The 22208-nt window shown below is 39.7% G+C and overlaps 2 protein-coding genes across 3 annotated transcripts in view; one reads left to right on the top strand and one right to left on the bottom strand.

The window, feature by feature from the left end:
* The first annotated feature begins 9194 nt into the window (after window positions 1-9194).
* Window positions 9195-13433, top strand: LOC134749103 (sorbitol dehydrogenase-like). Its single transcript, XM_063684006.1, has 6 exons — window positions 9195-9323; window positions 10222-10412; window positions 11262-11446; window positions 12298-12476; window positions 12588-12709; window positions 13131-13433. Exons 1-6 carry the CDS (start codon window positions 9204-9206, stop codon window positions 13306-13308), a joined length of 975 nt encoding a protein of 324 aa, XP_063540076.1. The 5' UTR covers window positions 9195-9203; the 3' UTR covers window positions 13309-13433.
* Window positions 13434-16193: 2760 nt separating this feature from the next.
* The window catches only part of LOC134748751 (omega-amidase NIT2), a 92877-nt gene continuing 86862 nt past the window's right edge, over window positions 16194-22208 (bottom strand). Inside the window, exons 2-8 of one of the 2 annotated variants that reach the window (XM_063683525.1) lie at window positions 21821-21975; window positions 20560-20706; window positions 19378-19562; window positions 18676-18844; window positions 17987-18083; window positions 16968-17104; window positions 16194-16323 (exon numbers count right to left, since the gene is read on the bottom strand). In XM_063683525.1, the coding sequence (XP_063539595.1) occupies window positions 16238-16323; window positions 16968-17104; window positions 17987-18083; window positions 18676-18844; window positions 19378-19562; window positions 20560-20706; window positions 21821-21923 (924 nt within the window). In that variant the 5' untranslated portion in view covers window positions 21924-21975 and the 3' untranslated portion in view covers window positions 16194-16237. Of the gene's footprint in view, window positions 16324-16967; window positions 17105-17986; window positions 18084-18675; window positions 18845-19377; window positions 19563-20559; window positions 20707-21820; window positions 21976-22208 lie in introns of those variants that run through there. The other variant, XM_063683526.1, reaches the window with a different exon arrangement.

The raw sequence follows: 22208 nt of genomic DNA, 5'->3' as shown, positions 1-22208 counted from the left end.
GACTCCGCACTCGCGTTCGCTTCGCGCCGCGATTCGCGCACGAGTGTGGAGGGACCTTTACAAGCATAAGGGAGTACCTTCGCAGCGCTTTGTACCTGCGTCTTTTTACCAAGAAGAGAAGAATTTTGCAATAACTCCAAAACGGCTGTACCGATCATATTTCCTATAGTTTTCATTGAAAGTATTTACTAAGCTTTTGTTTACGTTTTTTTTTTAATAATTTTTGGACCTGTGGTTCAAAAGTTAGAGGGGGCCCTTATTATTTTTTCTTTTGGAGCGATTATTTTCGAAAATATTAACTTTATCGAAAAATTAATTTTTGGAGATCCTTATTCGTTTTGAAAGCACTATCCAAAGATATACCATTGGGTAAAAAATAAAACATTTTGTATGGTACACAAAAAAAAATTGTATAGGTTGTATTATACCGTTCTGACACCATGCATTATTTATGTATCCATGCCAAATTACAGCTTTCTAACACTAACGATCACGGAGCACAGCCGCGGAAGGACATGGCGAAATTATAAGGGTTCTACGGAACCATACAGCATTATAGGTAAGGCAATGTGAGTACGAGTGTGCTAGAGATCGATAGAGACCCATAGTTTTAGATAGTATAAGGGTTCCGTTTTTCCTTTTGAGTTACGGAACCCTAAAAATTTACAAAATAAATAAAATATATTGTCATAAGCAACTTTATAAAAGAAGTGAACCCCACCAAAAACATTTTCATGTAAAATGTTGCCAAGACGAGACCATTATAGGATTTATAGGTATGGCTCGCACTGTCAAAAAGTTATCAAATCTCATGTACATAAAGTAGAGCCAAGCTTTTATCAGGAGATGCTACTACATGCCGTCTAAAACTCTACAAGCCCTAACTTCACAAACTCTACACCTTCAAAATCTTTGGCTAGGCCGTTTCGTTAGGTACTACAAGAACTATTGTAAAGCCTGCTGACCATTAATATATAATGATCATTTATCAAGATTTGTTATTTTCATGTATAGGGTGTCAGTTAAGTATAGTATAAAAAAAATTGGTTCCTGTGAAATTCCGCAACATGACGCGTGATCATAATATATTTCTGGTCAGGCTTTATAATAGAAATAATGGACAGCTGGGAGTGGGAGTGAGTGGAAGGGGAGTGAAAGTGGACTGAAAGTGGAGTGAAAGTAAGGTCTATCATTTACATTCCCTTACTGTATCTTCTCATTGAGTCTTTTGAGTTGATTTTTACTTTACAAATCTTAAGGACTGGCTTCATATATATGTACTTGGTCAAACCAAATTGTCAGTAAATAAGAACAAACAAAACTATACTCATCCTTTTCTTTTGGGTGCGAGTACTGGTGTAAGACAAAGGTAGTATGATTATTCTCTCTGTCTATGTTTGAAATGAGACGTCCTTTGACAATAGTTATTTGTGCAACAAGAGAAGAAAGTTGGTTTTTCTTGCGAGTGTTTATTTTGAGTCCCGAGAAAGCGAAAGATTCTATGATTGAATCATGAGCGAAGCGAGAGATTCTAAGTTAGAATCTTGAGCATAGTGAGGGACTCAAAAACACGAGATGTAAATAACTTCTGCTCTCGTGTTGCACACATAATTTTTCACCTCAGTAGTGGGAACATATTAAAGGTTAAAATGTATTTCGAATTACACAGAATAATACAGACAAAAAAAATGTAATAAAAGTATGAAGTGGCAGTTCATGGCCTTCGCTAAATTAAAAAGCTACTTTGTTTCACTCCCTGGAGTGAGGAAAGTCGCACTTTCCAGCTCCAGGGAGTGACGAAAGTAGGCTTGTTCGAGGTGCTGAGGTGAAAAATATATATCCTCCTGAGACCTCCGGTACAATTTTTGTACATAGGTATTTCAAAATGTATTTTGAACTTTTATACAGTCATTGAGTTCCAAATTCAAAAAGAAAGCAAATGCTTCTGGGTCTCAGGAGGATATACAAGTTACATAATTTTAACCCTAGGCAAACTAAATCTGTTACAATAATACGATACGACGAAACATAATACCTGATTATTTAAATAAAAAACAAAATTAAAATTATCAGTTTGTTCAGTACGTCTAGAGGTTCCTTGGGGGTCGTTATAACCGGATTCTACTATATACTTGGATTCCACTACATAAGAGTCGCACAAAACCGCCGCCAACAAGCCGCTCCCATACAATTGAAGTTACGCTCTCATTTTAAAACGACCTGCTTTTTAAATTACATGAAATTTGCATAAACATTTACGTAACATCTATGTCTGATATTAGTTTTCACTAATAAAAATTCTTAGTTGCAAAAAAAAAATTAATCGACTCGCGTTCGTGGCTTCGCGCCGCGTGGTCTGGAGCGGGCTTAAAGTTTATTCTATAGGGGCCCACTGACTATCAGTCCGCCGGACGATATCGGCCTGTCAGTTGTTGGGAACTGTCAAATTTTTGTACAGGCCGATATCGTCCGGCGGACTGATAGTGAGTGCCTGAGTGGGCCCCTTAAGAGGCAGTGTATTGCGAATTTTGTTATGTTTAAAGCGTAACAAGCAACGACAATTATTGTACAATGATGATAGCGTACAGTCAGTCTCAATAGTAGCGGATGAAACAACGCGCCTAAAATGTATCTGCCATCCTGGGTGCATAGCCAACGTGCAATCGTTAACGTTCCGTAGCGAACGAAACGCAACTGTTACTGTCGCACTAGTGTGGAAGAGTGGTAGAGATTAGAGAGGGATGGCTAACTATACGCTACGATGCGTTAACGATGGCACGTTGGCTACGCGCCCTAAAATATTACTATCCAAATATTCCAAATAGAGAAAAGTCTCTACAGTTCGCGTTCAAAAGTATCTATTTCAGTGTAATTGTTAGACAGACAATAATATATCTCTTTTTTAAGCTGTTAGATATATACTTCCGATGCTGACTACATAGGTATTAAGTAGCTTTATCGTTTGAAGAGTAGGTACAATATATGGTTTAATTATTTGCTCGACGACTTAAGTATGTCTCGTCCTCGTCTCACGTGTTACAGGGCCCACCCGGTATGTAACTTGAATCGCACTATTCGCACTTAAACTATCGTGAGACATATTTCAAAATATTTATCAGTACGGTTTTTACTCACTATTATTTTTAGTCGCTTTTGGCTTTTGGAATAATAGTGAGTAAAAACCGTACTGATAAATATTATGTAAATTGAATATTTATATATATACAGAATAACGTTTTAAAATGAGAGCGTTATTTCGATTGTATGACGGCGGCTATGATCGTGTGACTCTTAAATGAGAACTTTGTATTTTCACCTGTTTTAGGTGAAATCTCTTTGACTTTGATGATAAGTTGGTGTAAGTGACCCCATGTTATCATTGTTGAGGCTAACAAACAAGTAAGATAGCTAGGTATGTCAAAATTGAAATATTCTGACGAGTATATCAATTAATTATTGTACCTACCTACCTACCTATAGTACCTCAGCTTTTGTGTCATCATCATCATCATCATTTTAGTCGGTTGAGTAGGACGGCGATTAAATTACGCCATTCCGTTGTTTACTCTGCTGCCACAGCACTGTTTTACTTTTAAGTTCCTGGGGGCCTAGCTAACATGACAATATTGATCGAAAACGCCACGTAGTCACGTGACTTTTCGTATATCTGTCATTCCGATACCCGATACATGTTTTCATTTGGTTTGGTGTTTGGCGATTTCATAAATATGTACTTGTAGTTCGCCCCGAACTGAGAACTCGTGATTCGACAAAAACTATAGTTAGATTCATTAGACAGCTATTTAACTTTCGATGCGATTTAATAAAAAATGTAGAACACAAATTTGGGAACAAATCAAATTATTTTATTAAATATTTTGATTTGTGTTTTTTAAGTACCTAGTCACACTACTATATATAAATTATAAACTGAAATAGATGTCATATAATTAAAGAAAAAGTGACGAAGCCCACCAGTAGTGAAGGCCGGATTCGAACCGGCGTCTTTAGCCATCCGGACTAACGCCTTGAACCCCTAGGCCACCCCTCCGGCCTTCACCACTTCGAGGGCTTCGTCACTTTTTCTTGAATATATGAAATCTATTTCAGTTTATAAAAAAATGTAGAAAATCAAGATGGCTGCCGTTTTTAGGGTTCCGTACCAAAAAGGTACATAAGGTTACCTTTATGGTTTTATAATTTCGACAGCGGATATAATTATGTTAGGCCTTTCAGATCCTATTATGATTAGAGCAAAATAAGAAATTTTGACTTCGGATTCCTATTAAGGAGCCTTTCGAATCCTCAAATATCAATTTTTAACATGTTCATACTCAAAATAAAGAAATTCGAGATGACGGCCATTTTTACATTTTGACTACGAATCCATATTATCGTATCAATTTTGGTCATGACCAGACCATTGAGTTCAAATAAGGAGAAAATCTATGTGGGCGAATTCGATCCATTATTGACCCTGGAATATGCATCTGCATCGGCGGCCGGCGTGAACTAAAAGGCGCGCGCTTTTTTTTTACTATAAAATAATAATAACTAGCTTAAATCTAAAATAGGCCCTTGAGGAATTGTACCAAGGATGCTGGCGGCATTTCATCTTTGTATCGCAATGCTGATACGTTGTGCGCCAGCTCTTCGGTCACCAGTTACGTCAACCACACGCTTCGCGATTTCTGCTAAAAACTTTTGCGCACTGGGACCCCACGGACCTAGAGTTTCAACTCTAAATGGTACTCTCTATCGAGGCTTTTATATTTATTACGTTTCAAAATTTCGGCGCTTTCCGCCGCTCCGCTCGCTTACCAGTGTGTCTACGCAACGCAGGTAGCATCCCACACTAACATCCGTCCCAAGCTACAAGGAACTATAAGGACACCCCATCAGGACTCTTCCCTGATAATGCCACTCGGCTCAAAAAGAGCAGGCACACAGTTACCCTTTTAAAAGAGGTAAAATACACTGTCTCTATTATTGAGATAAGGTAATTGTGACTATAAAATCGAAAGTACTAATCCCAGGTATAGAGGTGTTTGTTCTGTCTCACTAATAACAGAGGTTATTCAGTGCTAAAGTGTCGGGACCGCACCACGAGTCTCAGCTATGGAGGTTTCCCTTTTATTCAGGTCCCACTTATCCAGGTCCCACTTAACCAAGTTTTACTGATTTATGTGATTACGGTTAGCTGTTGGCCATATATAGATAGACACACCTCAGATCTCCAGTTGTGTAGTGACCGCCGCAGAAAACACACGCCATCATGTCCGGACCTAATCTCACCGCAGTCTTACATCAGACGAAAGACCTCAGATTGGTAAGTTACAAGTTACCTATCCCATTTCTTTTTGGAACCATATCATTTCAACTCACCAAAGAATACCTATAAGTAATATGCAGACCTACTACTTAGCGTCAATTTCACCAATCGAGCATTTTTGTCTAATTCCCATGGAACTTTGTAATATGTATAATAAAAAGTAATGTGATAATGACAATGCAATTAAATTTATAATATCATTTGTTTACACAATACAATAAAAATGTGCACACTACATAAAATAAAACAGAAATTGAGAAAATCTTAAAAAATAATCTACAGAACGCGATATAATATAATATATTCGTAGAAAAATAAAATAAATATCAATATTAGTTATTATAATGAAACTTTGGAATACATATATTTTTTGAAAATTAGGTACGGGCATGGGATTTTTTTTGTCCATGGGAATTGAATTTTGCTTGTACGACCAGTATAGCAAGACCTCTCACAAATAGCTTTTGGGACAACAAGGGTCACGCTTTAGTATTTGTCGAATTATCCGTAAAATGTTCTAAATCAAAACCTAAAAATATTGTGAGTCATCATTGAGTAATATGTATAAGTATATTGCCTTACTTGTCAAAATTTTTAGAGGAAGTATATGACCAAGTATCCAAGTACTTGGAAAATAACAACATTTTACCCGAAATGCAGTCGGGCTTTAGGCGAGGTCGTAGCACTAATAACACAATTAACACATCAGCGCATCAAGATGTAGCAAGGACTTCGTCTAAGTCCTTGCTGCCCAAGAGCTGGGCAAAGGAACTGTTTTGGTGCTGCTCGACGTTTCGAGAGCCTTTGACTGCATTAATATTCCCCTTCTTTTGGCAAAGCTACATAATTATGGTATTGATTACTGCACTATCAGATGGTTCGAGAGCTAATACTTTAAGAACAGGAAATAGTTGTTCAAACTAACTTGTAGTGACGATAGCTCTATATCATCGGAGTCAATACCTGTGACAAGAGGTGTCCCGCAGGGTTCTAATTTAGGTCCCTTGCTTTTATTTTGTACAGTGCCGACATCGCCCAATGTATTAATTATTATAAATACCAGTTATATGCGGATGATCTCCAAATATATTTCTCTTTCTTTCCCAATGTCACGGACTCAGCAGTCGCTAAAATAAACTCCGATCTTAAGCGTATTTCGGAATGGCCGGAATGGGCCTCTGAAAACTGCCTGATTGTAAACCCTATAAAGTCCAAATACTTACATGATCCTGGGTTCACCGCACCAGACAAACGTTATAACAGCCTGTAATCCTGTAATAGAAATGAATGGTATATGGATGTGGTTCTATGTTACCGAAGCGAGAAATCTTGGTCTTTTGATGGATAGTAGTAGTAGTAGTAAATCACTTTATTGTAAAAAAGAAAATTGTTAACATGAAATTCATATAAATTTAGGTACAAAGGCGAGCTTATCCCTATAAGGGATCTCTTCCAGCTAACCTTAGAGTAAATGAGTGCAAAATTCGAATTAGATAGATAGACAAACTTACAGAACGTACAATAATATTTAAAAAGGAAAACTACAATATTAACGTATAGTTTTTTTGAAAGTCACATAGCTGAAACATTCCTGTTCTCTTCTCTCTATTCTATCTATTAGTGAGCGCTTTTTCAACAGGCGTTAAAAAAAACCACTATATTATGGTAAACTATATTTTTTCTGTTATAAACCATGTTCCTTTTTTCATTAAAACATTAGATACACATTCACTATTGCTTCATACGAAATTAAATAAATTAACATATGTTTACTAATTAACACACACGACACACACACACACACACACGACAGAAATGCGCATGTTACGCTGGTCAGCGGGTGTCACACTGCTGGACAAAGTACGGAATATCCACATCAGAGGGAGTTATAAGATCGCGCCCATAATCGACAAGGTTAAAGAACGCCGCCTACGATGGTATGGACATGTACTCCGCCGCCCTGAAGACCATATGGTACGAGCTGCCCTGAGCATACCCACGACAGCGCGAGGCGCCGGAAGACGGCCCGCCACCTGGTTGACGACGGTCCAGAAGGACCTAAAAGAGATAGGAATAGACAACACCGTAGCCCAAAACCGGGAACAGTGGAAAATGCAGACAAGGAGAGCCGACCCCAGATGATGGGATAAGGCTTAGGACAAGGAGATGTTTACTAATTAAAAAAAATACCAAAATTACTGGGAAATTTCCCAAATTTACCGGCAAATTTTCCAATGTTACCAGTAAATTTACTCCTTGCCTGCTCACACTCAAAACTAATTACTTACATGTTCAATATTTACAGCTTTTAGGAGAAAATAATAATATAACTCAACGAAGTATGCATTTTTTATTTTGAAATTTTTTAAGCTTGTGAAACTTATCGCGAGGTCCACAGCTCACGGAGCCAGTATAGTTTTATCATATCAATATTTACCTAATTTCATTTAAATTAGAACAAATTTACTAAACTTACCTTTCGCGTAACAAACTATCCTCTGATAGTTCAGTAAAAAAACATCGGAAATGTCGAGTCGTGCCCCTAGCCACCAGTGTGTTCCAATTTCAATGTGAGAACTTCGCGCTTCGTTTCGCTTCGCTCGCTCGTTCGAAAAAATTTGCTAATCTCTATTACCAAGTTGCGTTTTGCTTCTCGAAACCTGGAGGAAAGGAAACCCTGTTGAAATATTGTTTTTATCTTTACAGGAGCAAACTAAGATCCCGGCGATAGAGGACGATGGTAAGTTTATTTTCTGGAATTTCTGGCAGTAAGTCTCGCCTTAGCCCAAAGGGCATCTTCGAGAACTCGAATAAACCAGATAGAGTATAATTAAAGAATTCGTGTTTTTAGGGTTCCGTACCCAAAGGGTAAAAACGGGACCCTATTATTAAGACTCCGCTGTATGTCTGTCCGTCTGTCACCAGGCTGTATCTCATAAACCGCGATAGCTAGTCAGTTGAAATTTTCACAGATGATGTATTTCTGTTGCCGCTATAACAACAAATACTAAAAAGTACGGAACCCTCGGTGGGCGAGTCCGACTCGCACTTGTCCGGTTTTTATGTTTTATGTCATCCTTCGCAGCTGACATCAATTGATTCTACCTGCTACAGCCGAGAAACAGGGTAGTAGGGAATTAACTCTACAAAATCGCACTCTTATTACTCAAATGTTAAACTATTTCTTCACCTCAGCAGCTAAAACAAGCCTACTTTCGTCACTCCCTGGAGTGAGGAAAGTGCGACTTTCCACACTTCAGGGAGTGAAACAAAGTAGCTTTTTAATTTAGTGAAGGCCATGAACTGCCACTTCATACTTTTTTTTTCTCTGTCTTATTCTGTGTAATTCGAAATACATTTTAAACTTTAATATGTTCTCACTACTGAGGTGAAAAATTATGTGTGCAACACGAGCAAAGTTTTTTTACATCTCGTGTTTTTGAGTGCCTCGTTACGCTCAAGATTCTCGCTTCGCTCGTGATTCAATTATAGAATCTTTCGCTTTCTCGGGACTCAAAATAAACACTCGCAAGAAAAAACAACTTTCCTATCTTGTTGCACAAATAACTATTACAAAGCGCTTGAGAAAGTGGTTGAAGTTAAAAGTAATTGATTAAATTTAATATCAGTACCTAAGTAGGTACTACTGCCGTGAGTCGCCAGTCGCCTTAATTCTTCTCTGCATCCTCTATCTTCTCGGATTCTGTTCCACAAGAGCTAAAAAAAAAGAAATCCCACAGAACCACAAGGTCTGGTCGAAGATTGAATGTCCTCCATAGACAAAACAACATTTAGGTACCTAACTTATTATTAATTAGGCCGTATTTACACTGTACAGTATCTTTTTTAAAATCCAGAAGTGCTCCTCCGCATGGACTGCGTGGGTATCTGCGGGTCCGACGTGCACTACTGGCAAAGCGGCGCCTGCGGTAATTTCGTTCTCAAGGAGCCCATGATTATGGGCCACGAGGCTTCTGGAGTCGTTGCCAAGGTAACTACACATCTTACATGAATCTCAGAGGTGCTACTAGTACGCATCATGGACTGCGACCACTGTGGATTAGTGGAAGTAGAGTGGTTAGCTTTAGGGTTCTGTACCTCAAAAGGAAAAAACGGAACCCTTATAGGATCACTCGTGCGACTGTCTGTCTGTCCGTCCGTCCGTCTGTCATAGTCCCGAAACTACTGGACCAATTAAGTTGAAATGTTGTACACATATTATGTAAGTCTGTGTGACCCAAAGACGGACATAAAACGTCAACAAATGAATTTTTAACTTTTGGGGGGTAAATGAGATAATTAACCCTTTCAACGCCGTGTCAAACACAAAAGCAGTCATCCAGACGCCATGTCACCGAAGAGTCAAAACTGAAATTGAACTTTATGTGCATATGCATGTAGGTCTATGTTGCTCTGTGGTCTATGACCGATTAATCGGTCTTTGGCGTTGAACCTACGGTGCGTATATATTGGTCATTGGCGTCCAAAAGGTTAAAAAACAAATAGAATAAATTTTATTAGTTACTTACTTGGCTGGCGCGATGACCCAAAATGAGTCTTGGCCTCCAACACAAGAGCACGCCACTTTGCCCGGTCCGCCGAGCTCACGGAGATCCGCCTCCACTCCATCAGCCCAACGATATCTAGGACGACTATCAGGACGGCGTCCACCCATCCTTTCGAGGTGGCCAAGCCAGCGGAGACGATGCGCTTTGGTCTCACCTATTATATTTGGCTCGGCTATTAGCTGTTCTACTTCGGCATTCTTTCGGATCCTCCAACTGCCACCGTCTCTTTTGACGGGAAATTAGAGTTAATTAAAATCTTCTGTATTTTTACAGTATTAGGTATCAGTTTAACAATTTCTAAGTCTTCAAACGTAATTGCAGGTTGGTGCCAAAGTGAAGACCCTGGTACCAGGCGACCGCGTGGCGATCGAGCCGGGCGTGCCGTGCCGCCACTGCGAGTTCTGCAAGTCGGGCCGTTACCACCTCTGCCCCGACATCATCTTCTGCGCCACGCCGCCCTGCGACGGCAACCTGGCGCGCTACTACAAGCACGCGGCCGACTTCTGCTACAAGTGAGTGTAATCTGCTACCACCTCTGCGCCAAGCCGCCTTGCCACAGCAACCTGCATAGCGCGCTAATACAGACACGCGGCCGAATACTGCTACAAGTAAGTATAGGAAGAGACTTGAAATAAGAATACGTTTCTTGTCAAAAATTTCATTTTTCATACAACTTTTTATCGCTGACTGTACAACAAGTACTACATCGAGACATTTCTAACAAACTCAAACACAATTAGGTTTCGTTGTTTTATCACAATTCCTATGGCCACCTCCTGTGACTATCATCAGATCAGCTCGATGGTATATTGATGCCATAATATTGCATTGCCACCCAACTTACCTACATATTTTTTGTAGGTCTACATATTTTATTTAGCTTGCAAGATTTGACCAGAACATCCAAAGTACATTGCAAGTAAATAAAAGCTTTTAAAATTTGGCTTGGCGCGGTCTACGGGCGACCATGCGCCGACTTAGATACTTATCCCAAGCGCCAAAGAAGTTCATGGCTTTAGTGCGCTCATAGCGCGCGCTGAATGTAGTACATGCAGTAATGGCCTTAAAGAGTGTCGCTGTTAGTCACGTTTTTAGAGCGCATTAACGAAACGCTACTGGTGAGCTACTCTTGAAGCTACGAGTAACCTACCTGCTTTTCGGTCGTACATATATTACCTCTACATGTTATTTATGTTTGTACCCTTGATTACTATTTAGTCATGGTTAGGTATTATTTAAGTTAAGCTATCGGTAATAAGATTCAAGACACGCCCTCATTCTCCCTGATGGCTACCTTACTACCTCCTGCATCCTGATTTCTTGACGTTATCAGACCTAAACCCATTCTATTTCTTCCTCAGATTACCTGACCACGTGACAATGGAAGAGGGCGCTTTACTAGAGCCCCTGTCAGTGGGTATCCACGCGTGTCGCCGCGCCGGCGTCACTGGAGGCTCCACCGTGCTCGTTCTAGGCGCGGGACCTATAGGCCTGGTTATCATGTTAGCTGCTAAGGCGTTCGGCGCTAGCAAAGTCCTTATCTCAGGTGAGTGTTGGTAGTAGAACTACCTACTGACAGTGAGTATCCAACTATTCAGGCGTGCCGCCGGGCCGGCGTCTTTGTGGAGGCTCCACCGTGCTCGTTATAGGCGCGGGACCTATAGGCCTGGTCTTCGTGTTAGCTGATGCTAAAGCGTTTGACGCCAGCAAGGTCCTCATCACAGGTGAGTGCTGGTAGTGGACCTACTGATAGTGGGTATACAACTATACACGCGTGCTGCCGCGATGGCATCACTGGAGGCTCTCCCTTGCTCTTTCTAGGCGCGGGACTTATTGGCTTGTCATCATGTTAGATGCTAAGGCGTTCAGCGCCAGCAAGGTGTTCATTACAGGTGGGTAGAGTTGGTGGGCATCCACAACATCGCACGTGACTCCACCGTGCTTGTTCTAGGCGCGGGACCTGTAGGCCTAGACATCATGTTGGCTACTAAGGCGTTCAGCCACAGTATGGTCATCACAGGTGGGTGATACTCTTTGGTTTGGAGTGGTCACGTTGTAAGGTATTCGGCGCTAAAAGATACAATAACATAGTTAGGCTGGATCGTCATACTTCCATATAAAGTGGCACCACCTTGGCACTCATTTGAAAAGGATACGGGCGATAAAATGGTACCCGTGATAAAGTGCATCTAGTCCTACCGCTAATTATATATGGCTCTCACCAGGACAATATAATTAGAATCTATTTATTTCAATGCAAAAAATGTGTCAGTCACTTTAACCCCGAAAGTAGACACCGCTTAGAATGATGTCTTGACAAGCCGTAGCGATGATTAGTTGACAGTGGCGAGCAGTATTTTTTCCTCTACATGTTTTATTCCCGTTTCCCTATTTCAGACATCCACCAAAATCGTCTGGACTTTGCCAAGAAGATGGGCGCTGACGCGACCATGCTGGTCACCCGCGACGAGAACGAAGCGGACTTAGTAGCCCGCACCCATAAGCTGTTGGGCGAGCACCCAAACTTCAGTATCGACGCTAGCGGCGCGCAGTCCACCGTGCGGCTTGCTATGCTGGTGAGTAAACGGGCAGGGCACCATTCTCTAGGGGCGAGGCTCCCCCGAGAAAATACTTATACTTATTTTATATTACTTTCTAATTCATGATATTGTAAATGCTCATTCCAGGCGACCAAGTCAGGTGGTGCCGCGGTGCTGGTGGGCATGGGCAGCCCTGAGCTGACTGTACCGCTCGCGAGCGCCATGAGCCGCGAGGTCGACATCCGCGGCATCTTCCGCTACGTTAATGAGTGAGTACCCACAAGTCTCACAACACACTTGGTAGACCTTATACAAATGATGACGCCTGACTGCTGGGATATCGTCGACAACTTTCCCTTGGTTTTATACTTAGAAAACAAGGTAATTATAATTAACCTTGACTTCTTAACTCTTCTAGTTGAGTTTTTGAGGAGTAGGTACACGACTTACTTAAGTCGGGATCAGGACCTTTATCGGATTGTAACATTTGAATGTGTGAATATATACACATGTTTTCATTTGTGTCATTCAAACGCTTTTTTAACGCGCGTTGAAAAAGCGCTCGTGAGAATGAAGCCTTAGTGTGGGTATAGTCTCTAACACACCCACTCTTGCCGATCTATGAAAACCCTATTAATAATGTTGTTTGATACCAACATTTTTCTAATATTTTTTAAAATTATGAATCAGGTACCCCATCGCGCTAGCAATGGTGGCGAGCGGCAAGATCAACGTGAAGCCGCTGGTGACGCACCACTTCTCGTTAGAGGACACCCAGAAAGCCTACGAGATCGCGCGCCAGAGCGTCGGCATCAAGGTCATGATTCACGTGCAGCCCAGGGACACCAACAACCCGCAGAAATTCTAAAATTGTTATTTTTAAAACAACGAATAAATTGATGATATTTTGATTCCCAGTGGCCAAGAGTTATTGATTGTAAAAGAAGTGTATCTACAATCTAGTCTATAACCACGTCTTTAAGTTTGACAGCAGAACTAGATGGAGCGACGACTTTATACTTAATCAAAATTACCGTATTTATTGTACCGGGCCCTCTGTGACATCTACGTCAGCTCTCAAATTCGAAGCTAGAATTTTTCTTAAGACTACACCTGATCTACTGTTAGTAACTCTTCGCTACTGGGTCCAATACTTACCAACCATTGCAGTCCTTTAAATATTATTATTATTTGAATACCATGTTCTATTCCGTTCGGAATTCTATAATTATTAACCTCTATGAAACAAACTACCTTCTGACTGGTGTTCAAAGCCATTACTAAAATTGAGAATGTTAGAAGTAAGAATGTCGTGAAACACTATGAAATAAATTATTTTATTACACGTTGGAATTTTGATTTAATTTCGAATATTAGACCACTGTGTTTTAGTAGACTCCGATCATGCACCACGCTAAGTTTGCACCAACTTGATGGATTCCGTTCATTTTTTTTCCCCGACCATACGGATTGATTGATTGCTATAGTCAGACCAAGCTAACTACACTACGAGTATATAATACGTATATAGTACATTTTGATAGGACACTTTCTGTAGGCTTATTGTTAGCATAGCACGAGTGCACCGCGACAGTATCTCGCACGCGGGGTATGCAGTAATAGGTAGGTTCAGAAAACGGAGTTTTTAAAAGTCGTAGCGCTTTTTAGGGTTCCGTGTTCCGTATTTTGGATCACAATGCGGCTGCCATAAATTTAATTAGCAATCTTGAGCCTTTTTCTCAAGGGACTTAATCGATTCGAATCCTGAGTTTTTGACTTTCGCTCGATCGAAAAAAATCACGTACATAGGTCTAAAATGCACTTCAAAAATTTGTAACATGCACAAAAGCTAAAAATATGAAAATTGAAAGTAAGGTAAAAAACGTGCCTAAAAAATCAAGAAAATTTGATTCTCGGACAGATGGCGCCACTACCTTTGGCCTGCTCTCGAATAGATGGCGTTGACCGTTTCGTTTGTTATTTAACAATTTTAACGCATATCAGTGAAAGAACATCATGTATCCATATATAAATACATTTTTTATGGTATTTTCATACATCTTCATTTTTAGATTTAATCGTATGTCGATACATGGCAGTGAATTTACTGTGGCTACAAAATTTACTATGACAGTACCGCTCTATCCTATGATATCCTCTTTGCGCTTACGCTCCGTGAGAGTGAGGAGAACACGAACTTCGGGGCCTTATTAAGAAATGGACGGGTAAACTATCGCGGCGCACTCCTGCTAAACCTGCTGCCACCCCTCTGCTGAGACACAATTTCAGCTACCTTCCTTTATCTGCCCCTTTTAGCAGAAAATGTCTGATGAAAAGGTAAACGTAATAAATAACCCCTTAAGAGCCCGCAGCAAGCTCGGTTCTCCATACAAACGTAGTTACGCTCTCATTTTAAAACGATTAGCTAGATTGCTATGAAACTTTGTACTACAATAGGATAAGGTATATCTATGCCTGTAATTACTTCATGTAGCTTCAGATACCATAGTTAAAAAAACAGCCAAGTGCGAGTCGGACTCGCGTTCCAAGGGTTCCGTACATGACATAATTTAAACAATGTATTTTTTATGTGAAACGTAAGTGAAATGTCTTTAAAAAACCCGTAGGGGCCGGATCAAAAACTAAGTAATTAAATCCGACTCACGCTTGACTGCACATTTTTAATAGGTTTTTCTGTAATCTATAGGTAAAGATCTATTTTGTGTATTTTCTTCAAAATTTTAGACCTAGTAGTTTCGGAGATAAAGGGGGGAATGGTAATTTTTTGCCTATTTTCTTGAATAACTTCTAAACTGTTTATCATAAAATTATAAAAAATATATATTTGAGATTCTCACAATGAGCTCTTTCATTTGATATGTAACACGATATAGTTTGAAAAACTTAATTTTTAATTTTCTCATTCACCCCCCAAACGTGGCCCCCGTGTTTAAAATTCATTTGTTTACGTTACATGTCCGTCTTTGGGTCACAAACTTACATATGTATACCAAATTTCAACTTAATAGGTCCAGTAGTTTCGGAGAAAATAGGCTGTGACAGACGGACAGACAGACAAACAGACAGACAGACAGACGCACGGTTCCGTTTTTTCCTTTTGAGGTACGGAACCCTAAAAATAAAGCGAATTTAGGTTTCTCATACAAAGCTTGTTTTTGTTCTAAGTATTTTGTTTGTTTTATAAACTGGAGCTATATAAACTAATAATTACAGGCATAAATATACCTCATGTCATTGTATGTGCAAATGCAAAGTTACATTACAATCCGACACGTTAAAATGAGAACGAAACTCCGTTTGTATGGGAAGGTGAAATTCGGCCGAACTTGCTGCGGACTCTTAAGGAAAATGTAGGTGATACAGTGGACAAAATCACTGCACGCGAATGTGGACCAAATAAACAATATTTTAAAGTCGAAATTGTAATAACAACAGGACTGGTACAAAAATATTTGTATTTATTAAATTATGTAGTACAATGATTGAGAAAGGCATAAATGGCTGCACTGACATTTTATTTCTAAATACGAGCTGCTTAATGCTGGCACTACACTTCGCCTTATTTGGCAAATATTCGTGTTGCATCTCTTTCCTTTGACATACAAAACAAAAGGGATGCAACACGAATATTTGCTAAATACAGCGAAGTGTGGTGCTGGCATAACGTGTTGTATTTGAGGCGTGGCCTTTCTCTACATATGTACACTACATACTATAAACCAGTACAATAAATGATACGTCCGTATTTATATTGTCTAGATTTTAATGTATTATACTTATTTGGCAATGGTGTCGTAGATATCCGTTCGCCTTTGACTTCTTATTGGAATTTGACTCCTGACTTCTTCTACCGTATCCAAGTCTAAAAAAAATAAGGTTGTTAACGTGTTGATTATAGAGCAAAGACTACTTAAGAAAACAAAGTAGGTAATAGGTTTACCGCAAAACAGGGTAGTATTATAAAGTCGTTAGAACTATCTTGAAAGTCCAATTTCTACGGTGAGTGGCAAACAGTCATATCATAATAGGAAGTTTACAGTGACATACGACTTTTTGTTTTTGAACGTCACGGACGTCACGATTCCGCAAAACAATTGCCAATGGTTGGCTACTCGCAAGCGTGTAGACATCTCTAAAACCCCAGTGTAACGTGACCGTGAGATCCTTAACATCAATGCGTAATCGGAGAGCTTACTTATACCGGTTTCTTTAGTCCTTTACTCGCGCATGATAAGTAAGCGATAATTAATTACAGCGCCATTCCGTGTTGAGTAGTGTGTTGGGCGCGCATTTGTAAGATAATTTTAAAGAGGATATTTATTAAGTTACGATTAAAAACGCGATTTTAATACCCTATATCGAATAATTTTCCGAAAATTTCAGTTCAATTCGAAAAAAATTTTTACTTGCATCGTGGTTACATAAAACCACACAATAACTTTTTTCTATAGCAAAAAAAAAAGAAGTATAGATCCAAGTGTTTTTCTTATAGTTTTGCTCACTCACCTATATTGCCCGTGAGAGTGCCTTCCTTTTCATCCAGTTTCGCGACGACGGCGCCCCAGGGGTCCACCAGCGAGGAGTGTCCCCAGGCCACGTAGCCGGCCGAGGGGTCGCGCGCCGGGCTCACCAGCGCCACCCAACTGTGAACGTTCAATTATATAAGTACATATTGAAATTAGAAATAGAAATCATTTATTCATGACAAACTAACTCAAACAACACACACACACATTAAAACAAATTCATTCACATTCTCGGGCAGGTCAAAAAATTTAGGCATATAGGGGATTGATCTGACGATCTCTTATATGTATACATTTTTAGTTACGCACTTATCTCTACTCACAAAGTTGTCTTGCCAGAGTATACTATGTTTTTAAGGAATCAGTTTTTATACCTAATGGTTACAGCCAAAGGGAAGGCCGGTTAAAGTTGTTGTCTATAGGGCTATTAGGGCTCTAGACCCTAACTATCCCTCTTTCCCTATTTTGTTTGTGGAACTCTACAATATCATAGCCAATCAAATTGTCAGAAGGATTGGTAGCCTAATAAAGCGTTGGTAGCCTATCTGTAAGCCGTGCGACTTTAAAACCGAAGGTCACGGGTTCGAATCGAACTTCGGCTTGTATCAAAGAGTTTCTTAGAACACGTACAAAATATCGTTTCATACTTACCAATCGCTTATCGGTGAAGAAAAATTTTGTCAATAAAACCTAGTTTCTCCTGGGTTGGAAGGCCAGATAGCAGTCGCTTGCATAAAATAAAACAATTCTTGAACCCTAAACTGGCCTGCCTCTTTCTGGAGCTAAGACGAGAAAGTGGGGGGGGGGGGAATAAATTGACAGCTTCCTGCCCCATTGAAGAAACATCGAGACAAAGTGGTTATATCCTTTTTTATTTCCAGCACGGTGGCGTCCGAGCATGCGGCGACGGCCGGCATAGTTTGATCAATATTTTACAACAAAGTTATATACACACGAAATCACTCCCGCACCCAACACCCCGGGGTATGCTCAACTTACAGTTGCTGGTCGGTGGCGCGCGCGCGGGCGAGCAGCTCCCAGTGCCGGGGGCCCGTGGTCATGTTGAAGGCGCCCGGGTAGATCAGGAGCGAGCACCCTGTATGCAGAAGATCATTTGTATTAGGGTCCAATCTTTACACAGTGGCATCTAGAATTCGGAAGAGTAAAGCCACTTTTATTTTAAATATAGGTAACTATTAAATTTAAAAAATTATAAACTCATAATGCGTAGGTAAAGGATGCCAAAAAAAAACCAATTTTATGCCAAAAATGCATCAATCATTTTGGAAAAGAGCTGATACTCTTAAGAATGCTGGATCGATTTTTATCAAACATAAGAACCTCCGGAAGGAAACTCGCTTTCGCATTGAAATCGTTCCATCCGTTGTAGAGCTATGTATGATGCCACAGACAGACAGACATTGGCTTCAAAGATATAACACCCCTCATTTTGCGTCAGGAGTTAAATATCACTTTAAGTGAGAAAAAGAAAATAATATAATAATGCATGCTGTGATTGCCTTTAAGCGGGGGATCAATGAAAAATGTGCCCTTTTAGTATGCTAATTCTAGTATATAAATTGTATCTTCTGTTGGTGATCCTAATAAACAAATAAACAAAAAGTATAAGACATTATAATTATAATATTTACAAATTATCCGTTTCATTGTGGACGCTGATCTCTTACCTCTGTTGGCCATAAGGTGTGCCATCTCCTGGAACCGAAGGTCGTAGCAGATGCCCAGTCCGATCTTCACGCCGTAAACCTCGAATGTGGTCAACTGGTCGCCAGCTGATAGCACTTCGGATTCTTTAAACGTTATCTTATTTGGAATGTCGATGTCGAAGAGGTGCATCTGGACAAGAAAATAATAGGTTCTTTTTTCTGTTAACAGAACCGTCCGAAAAAATCTATTTTTTTATTAATATTATGGGTAAAGGCCTCCCCTCGTTTCTGAATTATTAAGGTAAAGTAAAAAACGTAAAAGTCACTGCCTCGGGCTAGACTCGAAATTGCGAATTCCATAAGATCTGGTCACCTTCATAGAGAACCGATGAAAGAAGGCAGCTCACAAATAGTCATTGTGTAAATTCTTGAGGGACACCTATGGCAGAAAATTTACGTCTTTCGGCTGATATTATGACGATGAGGTAAAGACAAACCCTTGGAGGGTCTGGCTGGACTTGGCGAGGAATCTCGTGTGCGCCAATAGTTTAACATTAACAAAAGGGGATGCCGAACTGCACCGACCGCACCGACTGTGCAAAGTGGAGGGAAGGCGGAGCTCTAGCTCGGCAGCAGCAGCTGAGATGTGGGAGAGAGACGATGACGTCCCAATGACACCAACTGTTATCCAAACTGTATTTCCCGTATAAATATTTCATATACCTTCCTATGCTGCGCCAGGAGTTTCCCACGCGCGTCCCACACGGTGCACGTGTTGTACAGCTTTTCTCCACACCGCTCGGGCACGGTGCCCCCAACTACGCACACGCCGGCCTCCGCTGCCGCCTTGGAGAGCGCAAGCGACGTCTCCCCCATGGGGACTTCTTCCGCGTATTGCTCGAAGAACTCTGAAAGGCAAGAAGAGTATTTTACAGTACATATGGCGCTACTTTGCAGGTGCAGTAACTAGCACTTCACGTGCCTATGTCGAAAATTTAAAGGGATATACTGTAAAACGTTGTACGATACACGTGCGAATAAGTAATTCGTAACTCACTCCCTTCGGTCTCGTTTAAATTTATCGCCACTCGTTGCAAATTTCTTACGTATCATCGTGACATAATAAAAAGTTTATAAATCGTATCGTGTTCAGGTTATTTTGGAAATATGAGCCGTAAATTGCAGTAGCTTTGGATGGTAGAGCGGCAAACTGGTATACTAGTTGCGAGTTTAAGTCCCGCCTGAGTCTGTCAACAATCTCTCGATCACTCTAGAATCGGTGACAGACATGCTTTGTATATTGTATTGTATGCTTTGTTCCACGGACTTGTCCAGTTTTGTTTATTAATTCTTGTAGCTTCATTCAAGACTAACATGTTTACAAAAAAGTTGCTGAAAAACTGAAGTGTTTGCACATACACATGTTTATAGTTTATGAAACAGAAATGCTTGTAGTCTTTTCTTGGTATTGGCACAGTTCATGAAACATATTATCAGTGTTTTATTTTTTTTAACCCTTAAATTTGACAACATACAAAATACTGGACATAACTCTCGTCCTTTTGTATAACTTTTCTAATGAGAAACATTTACGACTATTGAGCGCCAAGGATTCGTAAGAGTTGAAGGCTCCTTGAACTGAAATTTACACAACAAATAAAATATTAGACATAGTCGGATTTCATTTCAATATTAGCATTTCAAAAGGGCAGACCATTTGGGCGATTAACCTAACAAACCTTAATCATGACATAAAAATACATTATCTAGGTTTGCTAGTTTGCACGATGGATCTGAAATGTATGGGAAAATCCGCGGATCGGATCCAGATCTGAATAAAAATAATACTTTCATACATTTTGTATACGGATTGCAAACCCTAAGCTTAGCTAAACTGCTACTTACTGGTGCCATAAGGAGAGTTAAAGCACTCTGGCAGAGCGACCAGCTGCGCTCCAGCCTGCTTGGCGCGGTGGATCTCCTCAACTGCTCGCGCAATGTTTTTGCTTTTGTCAGGACCAACTGCCAGTTGGACCAGGGCAATCTTTAACCCTGAAACAATGGACGAATTACTGGAACTTTATTTAAAAATAAAACAGGATTGATCCAGTGAAAGGTTCCAAATAATATGAGAACTTTCAAAATTTCTTATTGTAGAAATAACATATGCAGTAATTGCAGTTGAATAGTCATACAATTGTTTATTTTGTTCTCTTTGAATAAGTTCTTTATTTAAACAATCTTTTTCATGCAAGTACTGCACATATGATAAGCTGGGCAGGATTATATTAAGTCTGTTCTTTCAGGCAGTTAAAAGAATGTAAACAAACATTTCATATTGATACAAAGGGTTGGTATTTACCTTTTTTAATTGGTTAGTTACACAGTTTTGTTTGTTAACATTATTTTTAATATTATTAGATTGTTGGCAGTGGCAGTCCTGAACTGTGGGTTTCCTGCCTCACAAAGCTAAAAACTGTGTAATGAAGTGTCGCCTGGTGGTATTTCCGGACAAACATAACCTTCAAGAAAAGAGTGTACACCCATCTCAAAGGCAGGTAATCACAAAGGCATCCTAAATAAAATCATTTCATTAGTTTATAATAACACACGGGGCATTTACCATTGAATGACAAGGTATATCCATGTTATGCAAAAACTGAAAATAGCTCACCCCTGCCGATCTCTGCTAATCACTTACCATCAGGCGACAGGAGGTGCCTCCTATATCATTTAAAAACAAAAACAGAATATTAGTATTAGTTTCTTGTATGATTAAGATAATTTAAAAGCTTGGGGTTAGTCATATTATGTCATATCTAATATGCATCAGCTGGCATCAGCAACTTTATTGTAAGTGTAAAATAACTTCATTCTAAGTATCATAAACCAGCATTTAAAAGGAATAAAGTAGTTATTTTCATGCGAGTGGAAGAAGTAAACAATGTTATCATCATCATGTATTACGCCTGTTATCAGTACTGACGTAATAATATGATAGGTATACAAAGTATTTTGTTTTAATAGACCTAAATACATAATTACTTAATTGAAAGTGGGTTTTAGAAAAAAGCGATTTAATTTAATACTAGGGAATTTATCTTTATAGTAATTTATAAGCGCGCATTAATTATTGTTATACGAATTAACTGTATAAATACTGTACCGCGAAGAACTTTAGGGGGTTTCTGTAAAAACCGCGGGTGGACCGCGTCAGTGTAGGTACCCTCATTAGTATCATCGGAAGAATCATTACCTCGTTTTAACATTATAGAGGAATGAATTCCGTTACCACCACGATATTTCTTAAAAGCGCGAACACTCGGCAACGAGACAGCTACAAACTATCCGGCTAAATGAGTAAATGACGTATTGAATTGACGTGACAATGACAGCTAAACATAACGCTGAACAGCTGTTCGAATTGCAACTCAATTGCAGTTGGCTCGGTTTTTTTAGTAAGTAAATATTAAATATATATTTTTGTATCTTTATAATAAAGATATTTCATATTTTGACACTCAGATGTGAAATAAACAGTCAAATTTAAATTC

Source organism: Cydia strobilella, chromosome 17 (genome assembly GCF_947568885.1).
Source record: "Cydia strobilella chromosome 17, ilCydStro3.1, whole genome shotgun sequence".
NCBI lineage: Eukaryota > Metazoa > Arthropoda > Insecta > Lepidoptera > Tortricidae > Cydia > Cydia strobilella.
The sequence above is the reverse complement of the archived record's forward strand: the minus strand, read 5'-3'. Positions and strand labels throughout refer to the sequence as shown.